Raw genomic sequence first — 15,250 nt, 5'->3', positions numbered from 1 at the left:
TAGTTGTAGCCCATTTTCCTTTGTGCGCCAAGGCATTGGTCTCACGGCCAGCTTGCCCCAGGCTGTGCAAAGCTCCATCAGCCCAAACCTCTGTGCCCGAGGAGGTGAGAGCTGGCTGTGCCATGTCGGTAAGGCGCTGCCAGCCCTGGCATGCAAACGCCCCTGGAGAAGCCTGGTAGCGTGTGTGGAGTGCACCATTTGGTGGGGTGTTGCTTGCCAGGCTCTGCCCTGAATTGCTGCCAAGCCCCTGCTCTAACCAAATGCGTGCAAAGGGTGAACAGCATTGAGCGTGGGCACGCGCAGAGCAGAGTGCGTCAGCACTTTGTGCTCTGAGACGACAGCAGCAGCAGTCATTGTGGTCAGCACAGCCGAGTTAAAGGGCACTCGGAAGGAGCCCCTCCCCCTCTGCAGGCCACACACTCTACCTAGCTTTGAAAATGTGCAGCTCAGCGGCTGCTGCTGACAGCCCCTTCCCTGCAGAGCTGTGACACTGGCGGTGCCCTGGTTTCTGTCCTGCATTAGCAACTCCTGCTTGGACAGGAACGTTCCCCTCTGGGAGTTAGAAACTGGCCTGTAGCCTGGCTGCCCCGAGGAGGTGCCTTACAGGCAGGGCAGAAAGGTCAAGGTCTGGTTCAGAGCTTTATTCCCGTGTGTGGGCTTGGAACGGGGTGTGCTGTGACTCCTCAGCTGAACAAACCAGGGGCAGCTTCTAATTCAGGTTGAATGTAGGTGGGGGGTGCTTGAGTATAGCAGTGGGGGTCCCTTTGGCATGTGAAGGTCCCACACCTCCCCAGAAGCCAGAGCTTGTCTTTCTGCATGTTGGGAGTGGAGTCTGAACTGCTCTGAGAACCCGGGGATGGATCTGCAGGAGTCTGGGGTACAGTGAAGGCTTCTGATGCGACAGACCCCCAAGACACTTGTATTAAGCCTGCAGCTGGTAACCTCGGTAGCTAGGCTCCTTCCCTGACCTACCCTGAGTAATCAAAGTGACAGCAGAGGGTGTGTATGCAGAATATTCAAAGATCAATGGCTAATTGCTTCCCTGGCTAGTCAGACATTCTGGGTGATTAGTCTTGTCCTGTCTTCCTTTCTCCATCCAAACTGGGCTCTCCTTCTGCACTCCCCAGTTTAGTAGGGCTGTGGCCAGGAAATGAGCTTCTGTTTGTGCAGAGGGCATAATCAGTAACTTTGGATCTAAGCAAATAAAAAGCCATTTCTTCTCCACCCTGTTCTGACAACCCCCAGGAACAGCCTTGTTCTGTAGGATGTGAGGTAGGGGAACGTTCATTGCACAATCCTGTGCAGGGCCCCGGCAGGATGACGTGCTTGGCTCGGTACTGTGCCACCCCAAAGGGACAGAGTTAAGTTATTGGGAAGGGCTTGGTCATCTTTGTGCAGAAGCAGAGAGGCTTCCAGGAAAGGGGTCTAGAATGGCCAAAGCCCTGATCAGCTAGCTTGCAGTTGCACAACTCTGGTGCCCAGTCTGCAGTAGATGGTTTGAATTCACCTGCTGTGGCTAGCTAAGCCATGGGCAGGAGCCAGAATGTGGTTTCCAAATGGCTGGAGTTCTTGTGTAAAGGGAAAAGCTGTGTGAAGAGAGGGTGTTGTAGCTGCTTCCTGGCTCCCCAGCCCCTCTTTCTTGTAAACTCTTTGCCTGGGGAACTGGCTTTGCTAGAGCAGTCTACGCAGCCAGAATTAACCTAAAATGATGGCTGTCAGTCGGGCGAGGTGCACTCCCGGACACACGTCTACACAGGGGCTTTGAGTCTAGGGGGTGTGAGGGGAGCTAGGCAGGTGTGACATGGGGTGCAGGGCATTTCCCAGGGGTGACTAATGGGGAGGAGTTGATGTCATTGGGCAGCACTTGAGGCAATTGCCCTCCATGGCATTGAGGTGGCTTGTGACTGAGACTGTCACCTTTTTCTAGGTGCCCCTCTCTTTCGCCCTTGATGGCTCAGCTGCCTCAGGCTCCGTGTTCTCATTCTAGAATGAGAGCTGATGCTACTGCCAGACAGGAGACATTGGTCCGCTCTCTGTGCAGCCCTAAATCCAACTGTTTCTGGGTGGGGATAATGATCAGGGCGGGTCCGTGCACAGGGAAATCTGAGCAATAGTTTTCAAACAGCGCTGAGACCTGGAGTGCCAAGTTGTCTTCCCTCCTTGCACCCTTGCCAATGGGAAATCTGCATGAGTGGAAGGTGTGTGTGTCTGGAAAGCTGCTGCTTGCACGGCTTTCCCACTGGCTGGCTTTCCTTTGTCATGTACATAGCTGTACAAATCATTAATCAATAAAGTGTTGAAGTAACTGATGTGAGCTGTGGCTCTGATTTTCCCAGATGTGCCCCTGGGCCCCAGCCTTTCCCCCTCCCCGTTTTGCTCTGATTCCTTCTGCAGGGTGGCCCCTACAAACCACAAATTTGTCAGTGCCCTTGGTGAGGCAGGTACTTAACAGCGGCTCTGCTTGGTAAGCCTGGCATTCATTGGGAGGCTGCTGCTGTGTCTGACTCCAGAGCAAATTTGTTCCATTTACAAGTGCAATGACTTCTTTCTAACTGCCAGCTCTGAACGATCCCCCTGGAGTCTGAAAGACCAGCTGTGTCCTGGACTCCAGGACACAAGACTCCATCTTGTGTCCTCACCAGCAGTAAAGGTTCTTCTGCCAACTCTGTCCTCGGGGGATACCTGTTGCCGTAGGACGGTTGGCATCACTAAACTGGATTAGACATGGGGTCCATCTAGCCCAATGTCCTGCCTCTGACACCAGCCAGGACCAGCTGCTTCAAAGGAAGATGCAAAAAACCCTGCAGAAGGCGATTATGGAAGAACATGTCCCCCAGGGGCAGTTTTCCTGGCCCCTGCCGGAGAGCGAAAGAGGGTTTATGGCCATCTTACAAAAGGGGCAATTTGCCTATGAAGCTATGGCTGTGCTCGTTATCTAGGTGAATGTCTCATCCTCCTTTGAATCCCACTAAGCAACTGGCTTCTACAAAATCTTATAGTAATGCGACCCTTGAGTAAATTATTCCTTCAGAGACTTGCAGCTTTGCAAGCAGTGTTGTTGCTGATACACAGGCAGGACTGGAATCTGCTCTGGGAGCTGCATTGGCACCATGAACTAGCAGGAGTGATAATCAGTTAACACTTTGTCACTAGGATGAATTGCCCTGGCCCTGATGCACCCAGGAGAGCTGCTGAGGATTGAAGAGCCTTTTTCACAAGTAGACACCCACTTTTCTAAGCAGAAAGGTCCTGTGCTGCGAGACAAAGGAAATGTCCGCCTCTGAAAGGCAGGGAAGAAAATGCCCTTTTCTGTGGCATCCCCAAATCCTTAGTTTGTGAACTTGAGGGACGAGCTGCCAGCCATTGACGAAGAGCTGTGCTTGGGCCACAAACGAGACTCCTGCCCATTCAAACCAACGCTCTACAGGCAGAGTCTGCAGAAGCTGAACCCACCAAACCAGAAAGATCACCCCCACTTCAGTCCAATGGCTGAATTGCCCCCCAGTGGCAGGGCTGCTGCCAGGTGACCAAAGTACTGTGAAATCACAGACCTGCTTCCTCTCACCATGACAAGAGCAAGCTGGTGAAATGCTTGTGGGGAGCTGGGCGTAAGGGTGAGCAGACACCCACAAGGAGAGAGCACCTGAATCCCCTGGGCCGGCCACAGAAGGGGCAGGTGAGTCATTGCTTGCCATGTAGTTCATATATGGAATAGGCTGCCTCTTCTATTCAGCTGTAAGGCCACTATGTCCTCGTTTGGCGAGAGAGTTAGAGACAGTTGCTGTGGGATTTAAGGCACCTCTCCTTGAAATGCTCCCAGGGGCTAATCTGGCTGGGTTGTAGGGATTGTTGTCAGGGGGTGGGGAATGTTCAACTCCCCTCCCTACCACAAAGGTCTCTGTCTTCCCCTTTTCTTCTGAGGGGGGGCTGCTGGGAGCATCACTCCTGTCACCATGCTCCTTTGCCTGGCTTTGCACTGCACAGTTACAGCTGATGGAAGAAAAGGCGTTTGTCTGTGGCTGCGTCTCTATTTAAAGAGCAGAGGTGGTCATTACTGCGTGGCCTCTCCCTTCAGATGTGCCGACATGGGATGTGGCTTGTTTTTTCTCTTGTATCCTCTAATAAACAATAGAGTGAATGACTTCCCAAGAGCCCCTGCCCATGCTGCCCCCGTCAGGGGGGAGGGTCCCTACCGAGTGGTCTGAGTGTTCCATTCCCCTGGGGCAATGTTGCCTCCCTGCACTGCGTGTGAGCCCCCCATCCATGGAGCCTGCTGGGCGAGAGGCAGGGGAGTTATTCTTTACATTGGGGTTTCTCTGCTTGTCTTTGGACAGGCAGTTCCGAGACCCCCACACACTGCAAGTTGCTGGAGGGGACCAGGAGTTGCTGGTCCGGCCAGAGAACAGGTCGCTGTCAGGCTCATCCTCATCCCCTCAGAAGTTAGGATTGTCAGGGGTGTCGTGGGTCCTCATGTCCACGCCCCCTCCCCTCCTGTGCTGTTTCCTGCCCTGGCTTCCCCCTTGTGAGATCGGACTCTGAGGAGTTCCGTGCCTGGTGTCTGTTCCGAGGTGGTACGTGCTGTTCCCATGTGGAAATGTTTCTCCCTCCAGCCTCAGACAACTCTCCCTGTCTGCTCCCCCCCATACGAATGGCCAAATCTTTTTTGCTTTCCCCTCTGTGCACCTCACTGTCTTCGGCTCCTTGTCTGCTTTAGGGGTGAGGAGTCTCTGGAAATAATGACAATCCTGTTTGAGTTCCACAGAATCCAGAGGCAGCTGCTTGGCGTTTCCAGTAAATGACTCATCTGTCCCATTTTGAATGCAGAGCCTTGGCCTGGGCTAAGAGAATAAAATCCAAGGGCAGGTAATGCATGGGAACCTCTGCTGGATGGTTGCGTTACTGGGTGATGGCCTGGGTACAGAGACCAGGGTGTGCACTTCTGCAGTGAAAAAGGAAAGTAATGTCATATGGGGAAGGCAGAGGAGGGGGGCACTAAGTCATGGCTGCCAGCCAGACCCCATGCACAGCTGTGGCTAAGAACCAGACACTCTTCAGAGCCATCAGAGGAAAGTTTCCTGTCCTAGATGCAGCAGCAAGAAGGGGCTTTCCTTGTATTCCACTGCAGCTGGCACTTGGACTGGAACGATCCAGTCTGTTGCTGCCCATGTGAATCCTGGAGCTCCCTCACAGGCCAGATCACCATGGCTCAGAGGTGGATATTGATCACTCCAGGGCCTGTTGGGAAGGGGCTTCACCCCTGGGAAGATGGCAGCGTGACTATCCTTGTGACCCCTCCCGATTTGGACCATGGGAGAGTTGGTATCTATGTCCCCTTGTGCTGCATTATCAGGCCCCTGGGCTCAAGCTCCATTTTGGAAAATGGTGCTAACATCTGCTGCTGCCCACGGAGAGTCTGATCCCCGGCTGCCCCCCAGCCAGGGCTCCCCCATGGCCGCTTTCTGGGGGGCTCCCCGAGTGGGCCACGGGCTTGCTGGGCTCACGGACCTAGGGGCTGGGACTCGCTGAGCGTGTCTATCTCCGCCCCAGGTGCTGCGGGCCCCGGGCAACACCGGATCCGGAATAACGAGCCCGTCGCCGGGGGCTGCAGAGTTGACGTTAGCGGTGCCCCCTGCAGAAGCGGCTCGGCCCGGCCCGTGACCAGCGGCCTGGTTCCACCCCGCCCCGGCCCCTCACGCCTGCGCTGACCGGTCTGCTGCGCTCGGCGGCTCCCGGTTCTTCCCGCTTGAACCCCTGCCTGGCGCCCCCGCCACTCCCAGCATCCTCCGCGGGCAGCAGACCGGAAGTGAAGGTGCCATTTCCGGGTGACGCACGTGGCCTGCCCTGGAAGCGGAAGTGCTGGGAGGCAAGATGGCGGCGGGCGCGGGGGCCGCGCACCGGGCCGGGGCCCTGAAGCAGCAGAACAAGCCGCACAAGGGGCGGAAGCAGCGCGGAGGGGCCCAGCGCCGGGCGGGAGGTGAGACCCTGTCGGGGCCCGCGGTACCCGCCCTGCCCGGCCGCGGGGGCCCGCGCTAACCGCCGCTCTCTCCCCCTAGGCCGCGTCCCCGCCAAGACCCTGAGCCGCCGCCGGCGGGACCTGACCAAGCCGGACCGGAGGCACCAGGCCCTGCAGCTCCGCAGGCAGCGCAAGGAGGCGGTGAGCGAGCGGGGCGAGCCGTGGGCTGGGGCCGCGTTCCCGGGCTGCCGTGGTGGGCGGGGCGTGACACGCGGTGGGGCCCGGAGCTGCCCGCCCCAGCAGCGATGGTGGGTGGGCAGTTTTATTGTCAGCTGTTTCTGTTCCCAGGTGCTGGCAGAAAAGCGAAACCTGGGCAGCAAAGATGGGCCGCCTCACCTGGTGGTGGTGGTCCCACTGCACGCTGGGGTGGTCACCCACGACGCCTTGAGGCTGCTTCAGAGTGACGAATCTGCCCTTGTGCATAAGAATGAGAGAGCAGAGGGTTTTGTGCTGCTCTGCCCCCGACTTAAACAGCGCTGGCGCTTTGTGACGGCCCCCGTGGGTAAGGAAACCCTGAAGGACTAGGAGGGCTTGTGCTGGCTCCTAGTATTCCACCGTGTTCTGCTGAAACTCATTAGTGCCTCGTTCTGCCATATTCTGATACTGTGTTTCTAGGGAATCTTCATGCCGTGTTAGACCTGGCGAAAGTAGCCGATACCCTGCTATTCGTACTGGATCCGCTCGATGGCTGGGACAGCGCTGGAGATTACTGCCTCTCTTGCCTCTTTGCGCAGGGGCTCCCCAGCTATGGTAGGTGAATTAAAAAGCAGCGGGTACCCTAGGGGGTTGGAGCAGGGTGTCTAATGAGATTCCAGAGTTCTTGACTGGAAGCTGGTGCAGTAACCAGGACCCCCATACAGCAGGTAGGTTGCCACTGGATCTTGCTATCTAGAAGCTTGGAGTGCAGATCAGTTGCTCTAATGTTATCAGTCCCCCTCTGTGAGTGCACCCCTGTTGGGTTAATGCTGGTGATCTAACGACATAAGAGACATCTTGGATCCAGGCTGCTGCCTACTTGTTGAACACTCGTTAGCATTTTGACTATTTTAAATGCGCCACATAGTGGGCACAAATGAATCTACATCGGTACATCCCCAGCTGGAGGAGCTAAGGGAGACGGAGAGGTACATAGATGAGACGGTCCCTTCCCCCATCTGACAGCCTCTGTGCTGTTGAGGAGGATGAAAGTCTCAAGGAAGGAGAACATCCAGCTGCAGCAGCGGGAACTGATCCCATAGTTGGGACCCTCCTTCCAGATGATGATGTGGTATCCCCTCGCACTGAGGATACCTCTCCGGAGGAGGGAACTCCAGTTATTAGGAAGGGACAGTTATTAGTAATGGGTGATTCGATCATTAGAAACAGATAGCTGGGTTTGCGATGAGTGGGAGAACCACATGGTGACTTACCTGCCTGGTGCGAAGGTTATGGATCTCTTGAGCCATCTAGATAGACTTATGTGCTGGGGAGGAGCATTTCGGTGGCGACACCTCTTGATGACGCTGTTTCTCGGCGGCATTTCGGCAGATGCTTGTCCGGCGGCCAGTACGCGGGCGCGCATAAATGCCCCGGCGGGTGCCATGGCGCTGGCGGGCACTGCGTTGGGGACCACTGCCCTAGCCTCTGTTGCCAGAAGCTGGGAATGGGCGATGGGATGGATCACTTGATGATTACCTGTTCTGTTCATTCCCTCTGGGGCACCTGGCACTGGCCACTGTTGGAAGACAGGATACTGGGCTAGATGGACCATAGGTCTGACCCAGTATGGCTTTTTGAGTTTTGACTGTTAACTGCTGTTCTCTTTGCTGTCTGCTAGCCCTTGCTGTCCATGGAGTCACTGATCTCCCACAGAAGAAACAGACAGATGCTAAGAAGAAATTGGGCAAAGCTATTGAGAAGCGCTTCCCAGAGGCCAAACTCTTCCCCCTGAACACTGAGCAAGAGTCTTTGTTGTTGCTGAGGCATCTTGCTGCCCAGAAGCAGCGGCACCTTGCTTTCCGTGATAGACGGGCCTATCTGCTTGCCCAGGAGGCTGAGTTTATGCCCAGCCACGATAGTGACTTGGTGGGGACCTTGAAGGTATCTGGCTTCGTTCGGGGACGGACCCTCAGTGTAAACAGCCTGGTGCATATCGTGGGACATGGAGACTTCCAGATGAGTCAGGTTGATGCCCCTCCAGACCCCTTCTCTCTAAACCCCAGAGTGGCTAAAGGCCAGCAGAGGAAGGGCCAGGACATGGAAATACAGGTAGGATGGAGTTCTGGACTCTGAGTGGCCCACTGAGAGTTATCTGTTCCCTGGTAATCGTTTAGAAGCTGCAGGATCTTTGAACCAATGTTCTCTAGAATTGGATTAAGATTCACTTACTCAGCAGATGGGTCTAATAAATCTTTCTGAAGGCAAAACACTCAGCAAGTAGTGATCAGTGACTCACAAATAGGTAGCTCATTAGGACAACTACCTCACCGTTTCCTCCAGCACTGGACAGTACAGCTTTAACCTCCCTTTGTTACACACACTTATTTATAACTTTTTGTTATCTTCTCATATACATACGTTATTAGTCTTTCATTTCCATGCTAACTCCTCTCCCCCATCAGTGCAGGTTTTGTGTTAGTTCAAACTCGTCTTTATTTTTTTTATTTACTTTAGCTTTTCTTCTTCTCACACACATGATTACTCTTCAATTTCTTACACATGTAGTTCTCCTTATGCTTATGTTAAATGTTATCAGAACAGACTATGAAAAGGCACAGTAGGCTTCTGTCAGGCCTAAATATGCCTTAGCTCCCAATAGTCAGCACCTGTGGTCATGCAGTCAGGTTGGTTCAAGGCAGACTATAAAGCTTTGCCCTCTTAGAGAAGCACAGTGTTTACAATGAGCATAGGGTGTGCTGTGGGTGAGTACTTTCTTGCTAGTGGTGGGATTATCTTGGGTTGTGGTGGGGCTAGTCCTTTGCTACAAACTGCGCTGTGCAGCTTGAATTGGGTGGGTTCTCACTTAATGACTTGGTCTGCTAGGATGATTCTGTAAATGGGGCTGTTGAGATGGAGGAAGTCATTAAGGTCCTGATGAAGGCAGACCCTAGAAGACAGGAGTCTTTGCAAGCCGAGGGGATTCCTGACCCCATGGAGGGGGAACAGACCTGGCCCACTGAGGAGGAGCTGAAAGAGGCAGAAGGTCAGTGCTGGCAGTATTTCTCTAGCCTTTCCTTAGATTACTGGTGAAGTTTTTAATTTTTACGAGCTCTAGCTGAGAAACGTAAAGCTGGGCCTGGGATCTAGCTTTGAACCCAGGCCCCTCTCGACTCCTATTTCCAGCCTCTTCCTCTGACCGTTGGGCTGCATAGCTTCTCCAGTTTGATCCTGAATTTGGGCTGGCCAGATCGTTGGAGAGCACGTCATGGGATCCCGAGCATCTGTCTGCTGATGGCCATATAGTGCAGCGTTATTCCTAACTGCTCTGTGAGGGAATGAGCTGTGCTCTCCAATCCTGGCATGTGTGATGATGAATGGTGAAATCCCAGGGATGTGTGAACAGTCTCTGGATTCTGGTTACTGATTTCCGCACAGGGAAGATACATTGCTGTAAATCCCTCCACGTGTTTCATAGAACTTGCTCTTCTGTCTGACTGTCCACACAGCTGTAAAGGGGAACTAGAGGGAGCAGCCTAGTGCCATGTCTGGCATTACTGTAGGTAAAGAGGTGGGGGAGGGGGGCTATGCAGTACTAACCACTCTGGGAATCTGGCAGAGTCCCTGAAGGAAAGGAGGAAGGTGGTGAAGGTCCCCAAGGGAACATCCAACTACCAGGCTGCGTGGATTGTGGAGGATGGAGATGATGGCAGTGAGGAGGAGGAGGAGGACAACATGGAGGACGAAGATTTGATGGAAGAGGCTTCCCAGGTAACAAGAGATTGATATTGTAGGTTGTGTCCAAGTACTAGTGTGCTTGCCACCCTGCAAACCGTCTCTGTTCTTTCCACACCCAGACAGGCAGTGTAAGGGCACAACATACAGCCAGGCTGGTGTCCACATTTCAAAGGGATAAAGTCTATGCAGCCACATGCCCCTTTGTATTGCTCCCTCTGTGGTAGTCAGCTACCCTCTTATCTAAACTCCAGCGGGGGCTGTGCTCTGCATTGTACAAGATGCATGCAGCCCCTGCAGTGTTGCCTGGAGTGTGGGTGTAAGTACACTTGCCTGTGGACTCTGCACATCAAGAGCAGTATATGCTGTCTGTGTCAGGTTGGGGAAAGCAGTGAGGAGGAGGAGCTTGTAGAGGAGGAGTGTGAGACCATGACTGTAGCAGAGTCTGCTCGGGACGACCTATACGACGAGACGCTGGATGAGGATGAGGAGCAGATGTTGGAGAAGTACAAGCAGGAGAGATTGGATCAAATGTTCCCAGATGAGGTGGACACCCCCCGCAACTTGCCTGCCAGAGTCCGGTAAGAAACCTCATGCCAGGATGGAAGGAGTGCGTTTGCTAGTGACTCTCCCTGGAGATGTCCTGGCTTTGAGACCGGCAGTGTGCAATGGGCGATGGGACTGAGCATGCTCTAGTTTGCCTAGTGAAATTGGTGGGGTTTTCCTGTAGTGAGAACCCATGTGGGTGGATGCATCAAACTAGACCCTTCATCTGTGCCTGTCTGATCCAGTGGGCTGGTGCAGTGACAGTTCCCTTCTGTGTGGCTCATTTGGGGGCTGATGGCATCAGGGTGTTCCTGACTCTCTGTGATCAGATCTCTCCTATGAGCAGGATGAATTCCCCCTTGCTCTCTGTGAGACCCTGTGTGGTGTAAGTCCCTGTAAAGGTATAATGCAGATGTCCTCACATGGGGCAAGGGTATTTGCTTGCTAACTACTATAGGATTTGTTGAGTAAAGTCTCTGAAACTCTGTCCTCCAGGTTCCAGAAGTACAGGGGGCTCAAAAGTTTCCGGACTTCTCCTTGGGATCCCAAAGAGAATCTCCCCAGGGATTATGCCAGGATCTTCCAGTTCCAGGACTTCTCCCGAACCAGGAAGCATGTCTTCCGGCAGATAGAGAAAGAGGAAACGGAAGGGGCCGCGGTACCTGCCTTTCCTTGGCTAATTTATCTTCCCCCATGTTGTCCATCTCTCCTCCTTCCCTGCTGTGTTTCCTCGCTCTTGGCAGGTGAGGTGTGGTAGTGAAGTTGAGGCACTGCTGGTTGCTGGCTAGGCCTGTTCCTGTGTTGTAGATAAAGCCCAGGTAGTACTGGTGTCCTGTTTTCTCTACCCCACAGCCTGTGTGCCTAGGCCACTCCCCACATGCATGCTCCATCTTGCTCCTTCGCACCTCGACAGCTGGGAACCTGCATTAACTGTTGTTCTGCACTTCTCTCGACAGGTTGGCTGGTACGTTACGCTTCACATCTGTAGTGTTCCTATCTCAGTGATGGAGAGTTTCAGGCAGGGGCTGCCTCTGGTCCTATTCTCACTGCTTCCCCATGAGCAAAAGGTGAGTGTGCCACAGGCTGTAACCTGCCATCACCCAGAAGAGCTGGAAAGCCACTGTGCCTCTTTCCCCTCTGGCTGATACAGGCTTGGCGTTCTCCTGGCCTTCCTGGGGCCTTTGCTGGGAGGACAAGGTCTGAGTGTACAAGGAATTCAGTTCAAATCTTCTTGTGCTGGTTGGGGTTGAAGCTGTTTCTGCAGGTCCTGGGGGTCACATCAGAATAGCAGGGAGATGGCCATGATGGTTTAAGCCAGAACGTCTGAACCTGGCTGAAATTTTGCTGATGAACCCTTTATGGCTCTGAGGCGTCTCTGGTGGGGGTAGGGATTCTCTGGCATAAAAGGAAGATCTGTGAGCACTTTGGCTAAAGCACCTGGGCTGTGAGCTGTTGAGACACTGAAGACATCTGGCTTGCGGAGCTATTCTGTATTATCCATGGCTTTCAACTTCGCAACCCTGCCGTTCCAGGTGAGCTCGGCCCCTCAGCATTGCCTTTCTCCCTCTCTCTGCAGATGTCTGTGCTGAACTTTGCGGTGAGGCGGCACCTGGGCAACAATGAGACAGTGAAAGCCAAGGAGGAGTTGATCTTCCACTGTGGGTTCAGGCGCTTCCGCGCCTCCCCTCTGTACTCCCAGCATAGCTCAGGTGGGTGTCGGACCCACTAGTGGACAAACTGCATATAGAGGGTGGGGCCCTTTGCTCCCTTTCTGTGCAGACCCCCTGCTGGCTGGGGTCTCTCGGGGGGGAAACCTGGGATGGCTGAAGGGACTCCGAGGACTTGCATATCTTGGCTGTTGGGCTTCAACAAATAGACTCAATTCCTTTCCCCTTTGAGGGGGCTGCATTGGCCTGGGCAGCATGTGGTTCCCTGGGGCCGTGAGGAAGTGGTACTGGTAGGGCTCGTCCTTGCTCAGGATTGGACGAGGCTCTATAATTTGAATTGGTCTCCTTTTCCAAGGGGTTGGCTCTCAACAGCCTATTGTGATGGTGGAGGGAGGGGGGGGCTGCGTGTGACCCACAACCCCGTGCTGCTGAGGTTGCTCCCAAGGCTGAGCAGAAGGAGGGAGTGGACGGACCTGAAGAGTGTTTCCTGAGCAATGTGTTGACAGTCCAAATTAGTGTGTGTTGTGGCTGGCCTGCTGCTTGTTGGTGTTGGGTCCTGGAGCTCCCCTGCTGGCCACTGGCTGGTAACTGAGTTTTATTTGGTGCTTTCTCTCTTCTAGCTGATAAGCACAAGTTGGAGCGTTTCCTGCGGCCTGATGCAGCCCTGGTGGTGACTGTTTATGCTCCCATCACTTTTCCCCCCGCCTCGGTGCTACTGTTTAAACAAAGGAGTAACGGTAAGTCAGTGCGTGCTGAGGGGGTGACTGAATGAGAAATGAAAGCTAATCCTAGCAGCAGAGGTTTCCAGCTTCCACTGATGGATCTGGGTCCCATTCTCCAATACCGCCACGCATCTGACGTGCCTTAATCATCTGTCGGGCTCTGAGAGGATGAACTTGCCCATCTCCTCTCCCTCAGGCTCTGGAGTAATGGCCCTGTCCTTATTCTTGCTGTGAGGACTGCCCTGCTCTAGGACCCACTGAGCAGTGGCATTCATGTCAGCTCTGCTCCACAGGAATGCACGACCTCATCGCCACAGGCTTTCTGCTCTCGGTGGATCCAGACAGAATCATCATCAAGCGGCTGGTGCTCAGTGGTCACCCTTTCAAGATCTTCAGCAAGACGGCTGTAGTGCGGTACATGTTCTTTAACAGAGGTACGTGGCGTGTGTGTGTGTGTGTGTGTGTATGCGTGTGTGTGGGGATGGTACAGCAGGTCCTGTGTGCTCCTGGAGACCCTGCGGTTCCATAGGAAAGTCTGTCATGACTTCCAATAACTGGAGCCTTTCAGACCTGGAAGTGCAGAGCTGAGCTCTTGTGAACATTCGGACATACGTGTTGACGTGACCCAGATATCTCCGCAAGTGTCCCGTGTCCTGCAGAGAGGCTCTCGTGTTCTGAGCACACCCATCCATGCAGTGATTCTGTTTCGCCTATAGGTGAATGCACACTATAGCTCTTTGGCCAGTGTGCCGCTGCTCGTCATACTCACAGCTGCTCTGGGTAGTAGGTCAAGCAGCCTGACTCCTGCCTGGTTTGCTAGCTATGTGGCAGGGTGCTGGGGAGCTGGAGACCACTGTGGCCTGTTTCTCATGTTTCTCTTGTCTTTGATCTGCAGAGGATGTGCTGTGGTTTAAGCCGGTGGAGCTGAGGACCAAGTGGGGCCGCAGAGGACACATCACAGAGCCGCTAGGTAGGCCGGGTTTGACATGCATTGTTGCCTTGCTTTCCTCTCATGGTGTTGGGCCACAATCACTGTCCCTGCATCCCTACTCAAACACTGTCTGCTCTTCCCTGGGCTGGGGAAGAGGAACGGGCAAAATGCAGCTAACAGCTTCTGTTGCTTTCTTTGCCTAGGGACTCATGGTCACATGAAGTGTCATTTTGATGGCCAGCTGAAATCCCAGGACACGGTGCTGCTGAATCTATACAAGCGCATCTTCCCTAAATGGACTTATGATCCGCATGTGCCGGAACCGGTACCGTGGGTGAGAAACGAACAGCAGCTCCCCATGCAGGAGGTGGAGATGGAATAATTCTCCAGGCCTAGCGTGGCTGCTGTGGTTCGCACCTCCTGCACCCCATGTGGGTGCTTGGCTGTTCCAAGCCTCGTGAGAAGTAGGGAGAACTGCCCTGGACTTGTTAGTGCTGTGCCTTTCCTGGGGTTTGTGTCCAGCATTCACACTGGCTGCTGCAGCATTAGATCTGGCTCACAACTGCCTATGCCCTGGCCTCCAATGTCAGTTTATTTCAATGGTAAATATATCTTCACTTCAATTAAAATCCAAGTGGCCGCTTTCTTGCAGCGGGGGGGTGGCTGGATCGAGTTATTGTGCACATTGGGCATGCAGGCTTTGCTCAGTCCCTCCTGCCAGGCTAGAAGCTCCTGAAGCTGCCCTAGGGATTCTGTGTTTCACCCCCCTCCCCTGCCATTTGTGTGTAACTTGAGAACATAAAAACATAGGCTGCCATACGGGGTCAGACTAATGGGCCATCTAGCCCAGCATCCTGTCTCCAACAGTGGCCAGTACCAGAGCTTCAGGGGGAGCGTACAGAACTGGGCAGTTGGGGTGATCCACCCGTCTTCCCTTCCCAACAGTCAGAAGTTTAGGGTTGCCTCGGGCATGGGGTTGCATCTCTGACCATCTTGGCTAATAGCCATTGATGGACCTATCCTTTATCTCGTTCTTCACTGAACCCAGTTATACTTTTGGCCATCAACATCCCATGGCAATGAGTTCCACAGTTTAACTTGCCCTTGTGTGAAAAAAGTACTTCCCCTTGTTTGTATTAAACCTGATGCCTATTAATTTCATTGGTACTGGTTGTCATATTGTGCGAAAGGGTCAATAACACTTTTCCCACTCCATTCATGATTTTATAGACCCCTAATCTTTTTAGTCTCTCCTCGGATGGAAGCCGTTCCATATCCTTGATCATCTTTGTTTTCCTTCTCCAAATCTTTTTCCACTATATCCTTTTTGAGGTAGGAAGACCAGAACTGGACACTGTATTCATGGTGTGGGCACATGGTGTGAGCATTACAATATTCTCGGTCTTATTTTCTATCCATTTCCTCATTGTTATCTTTTTTGACTGCTGTTGTGCATTGAGCTGAGGTTTTCAGAGAACTATCCATTGTGACACCAAGATCC

General features: G+C 53.5%; 1 protein-coding gene and 1 non-coding gene across 2 annotated transcripts; both read left to right on the top strand.

Annotated features, from left to right (window-relative positions):
* The first annotated feature begins 5,868 nt into the window (after positions 1-5,868).
* On the top strand, positions 5,869-14,908 carry TSR1 (TSR1 ribosome maturation factor). The gene is made up of 15 exons (XM_065418130.1): positions 5,869-5,974; positions 6,054-6,154; positions 6,302-6,515; positions 6,629-6,763; positions 7,830-8,260; positions 9,035-9,194; positions 9,768-9,919; positions 10,262-10,464; positions 10,925-11,087; positions 11,386-11,496; positions 12,006-12,138; positions 12,717-12,833; positions 13,112-13,252; positions 13,714-13,788; positions 13,953-14,908. Exons 1-15 carry the CDS (start codon positions 5,869-5,871, stop codon positions 14,129-14,131), a joined length of 2,421 nt encoding a protein of 806 aa, XP_065274202.1. The 3' UTR covers positions 14,132-14,908.
* Positions 11,720-11,810, top strand: LOC135891099 (small nucleolar RNA SNORD91 family). Its single transcript, XR_010562246.1, has one exon. It is a non-coding gene; the product is annotated as a small nucleolar RNA SNORD91 family (small nucleolar RNA).
* Positions 14,909-15,250: the final 342 nt, after the last annotated feature.

The sequence above is a fragment of the Emys orbicularis genome, chromosome 17, assembly GCF_028017835.1.
Source record: "Emys orbicularis isolate rEmyOrb1 chromosome 17, rEmyOrb1.hap1, whole genome shotgun sequence".
Classification (NCBI taxonomy): Eukaryota; Metazoa; Chordata; order Testudines; family Emydidae; genus Emys; species Emys orbicularis.
Note: the sequence above shows the minus strand (reverse complement) of the source record. Positions and strands in the feature narration are given on the sequence as shown.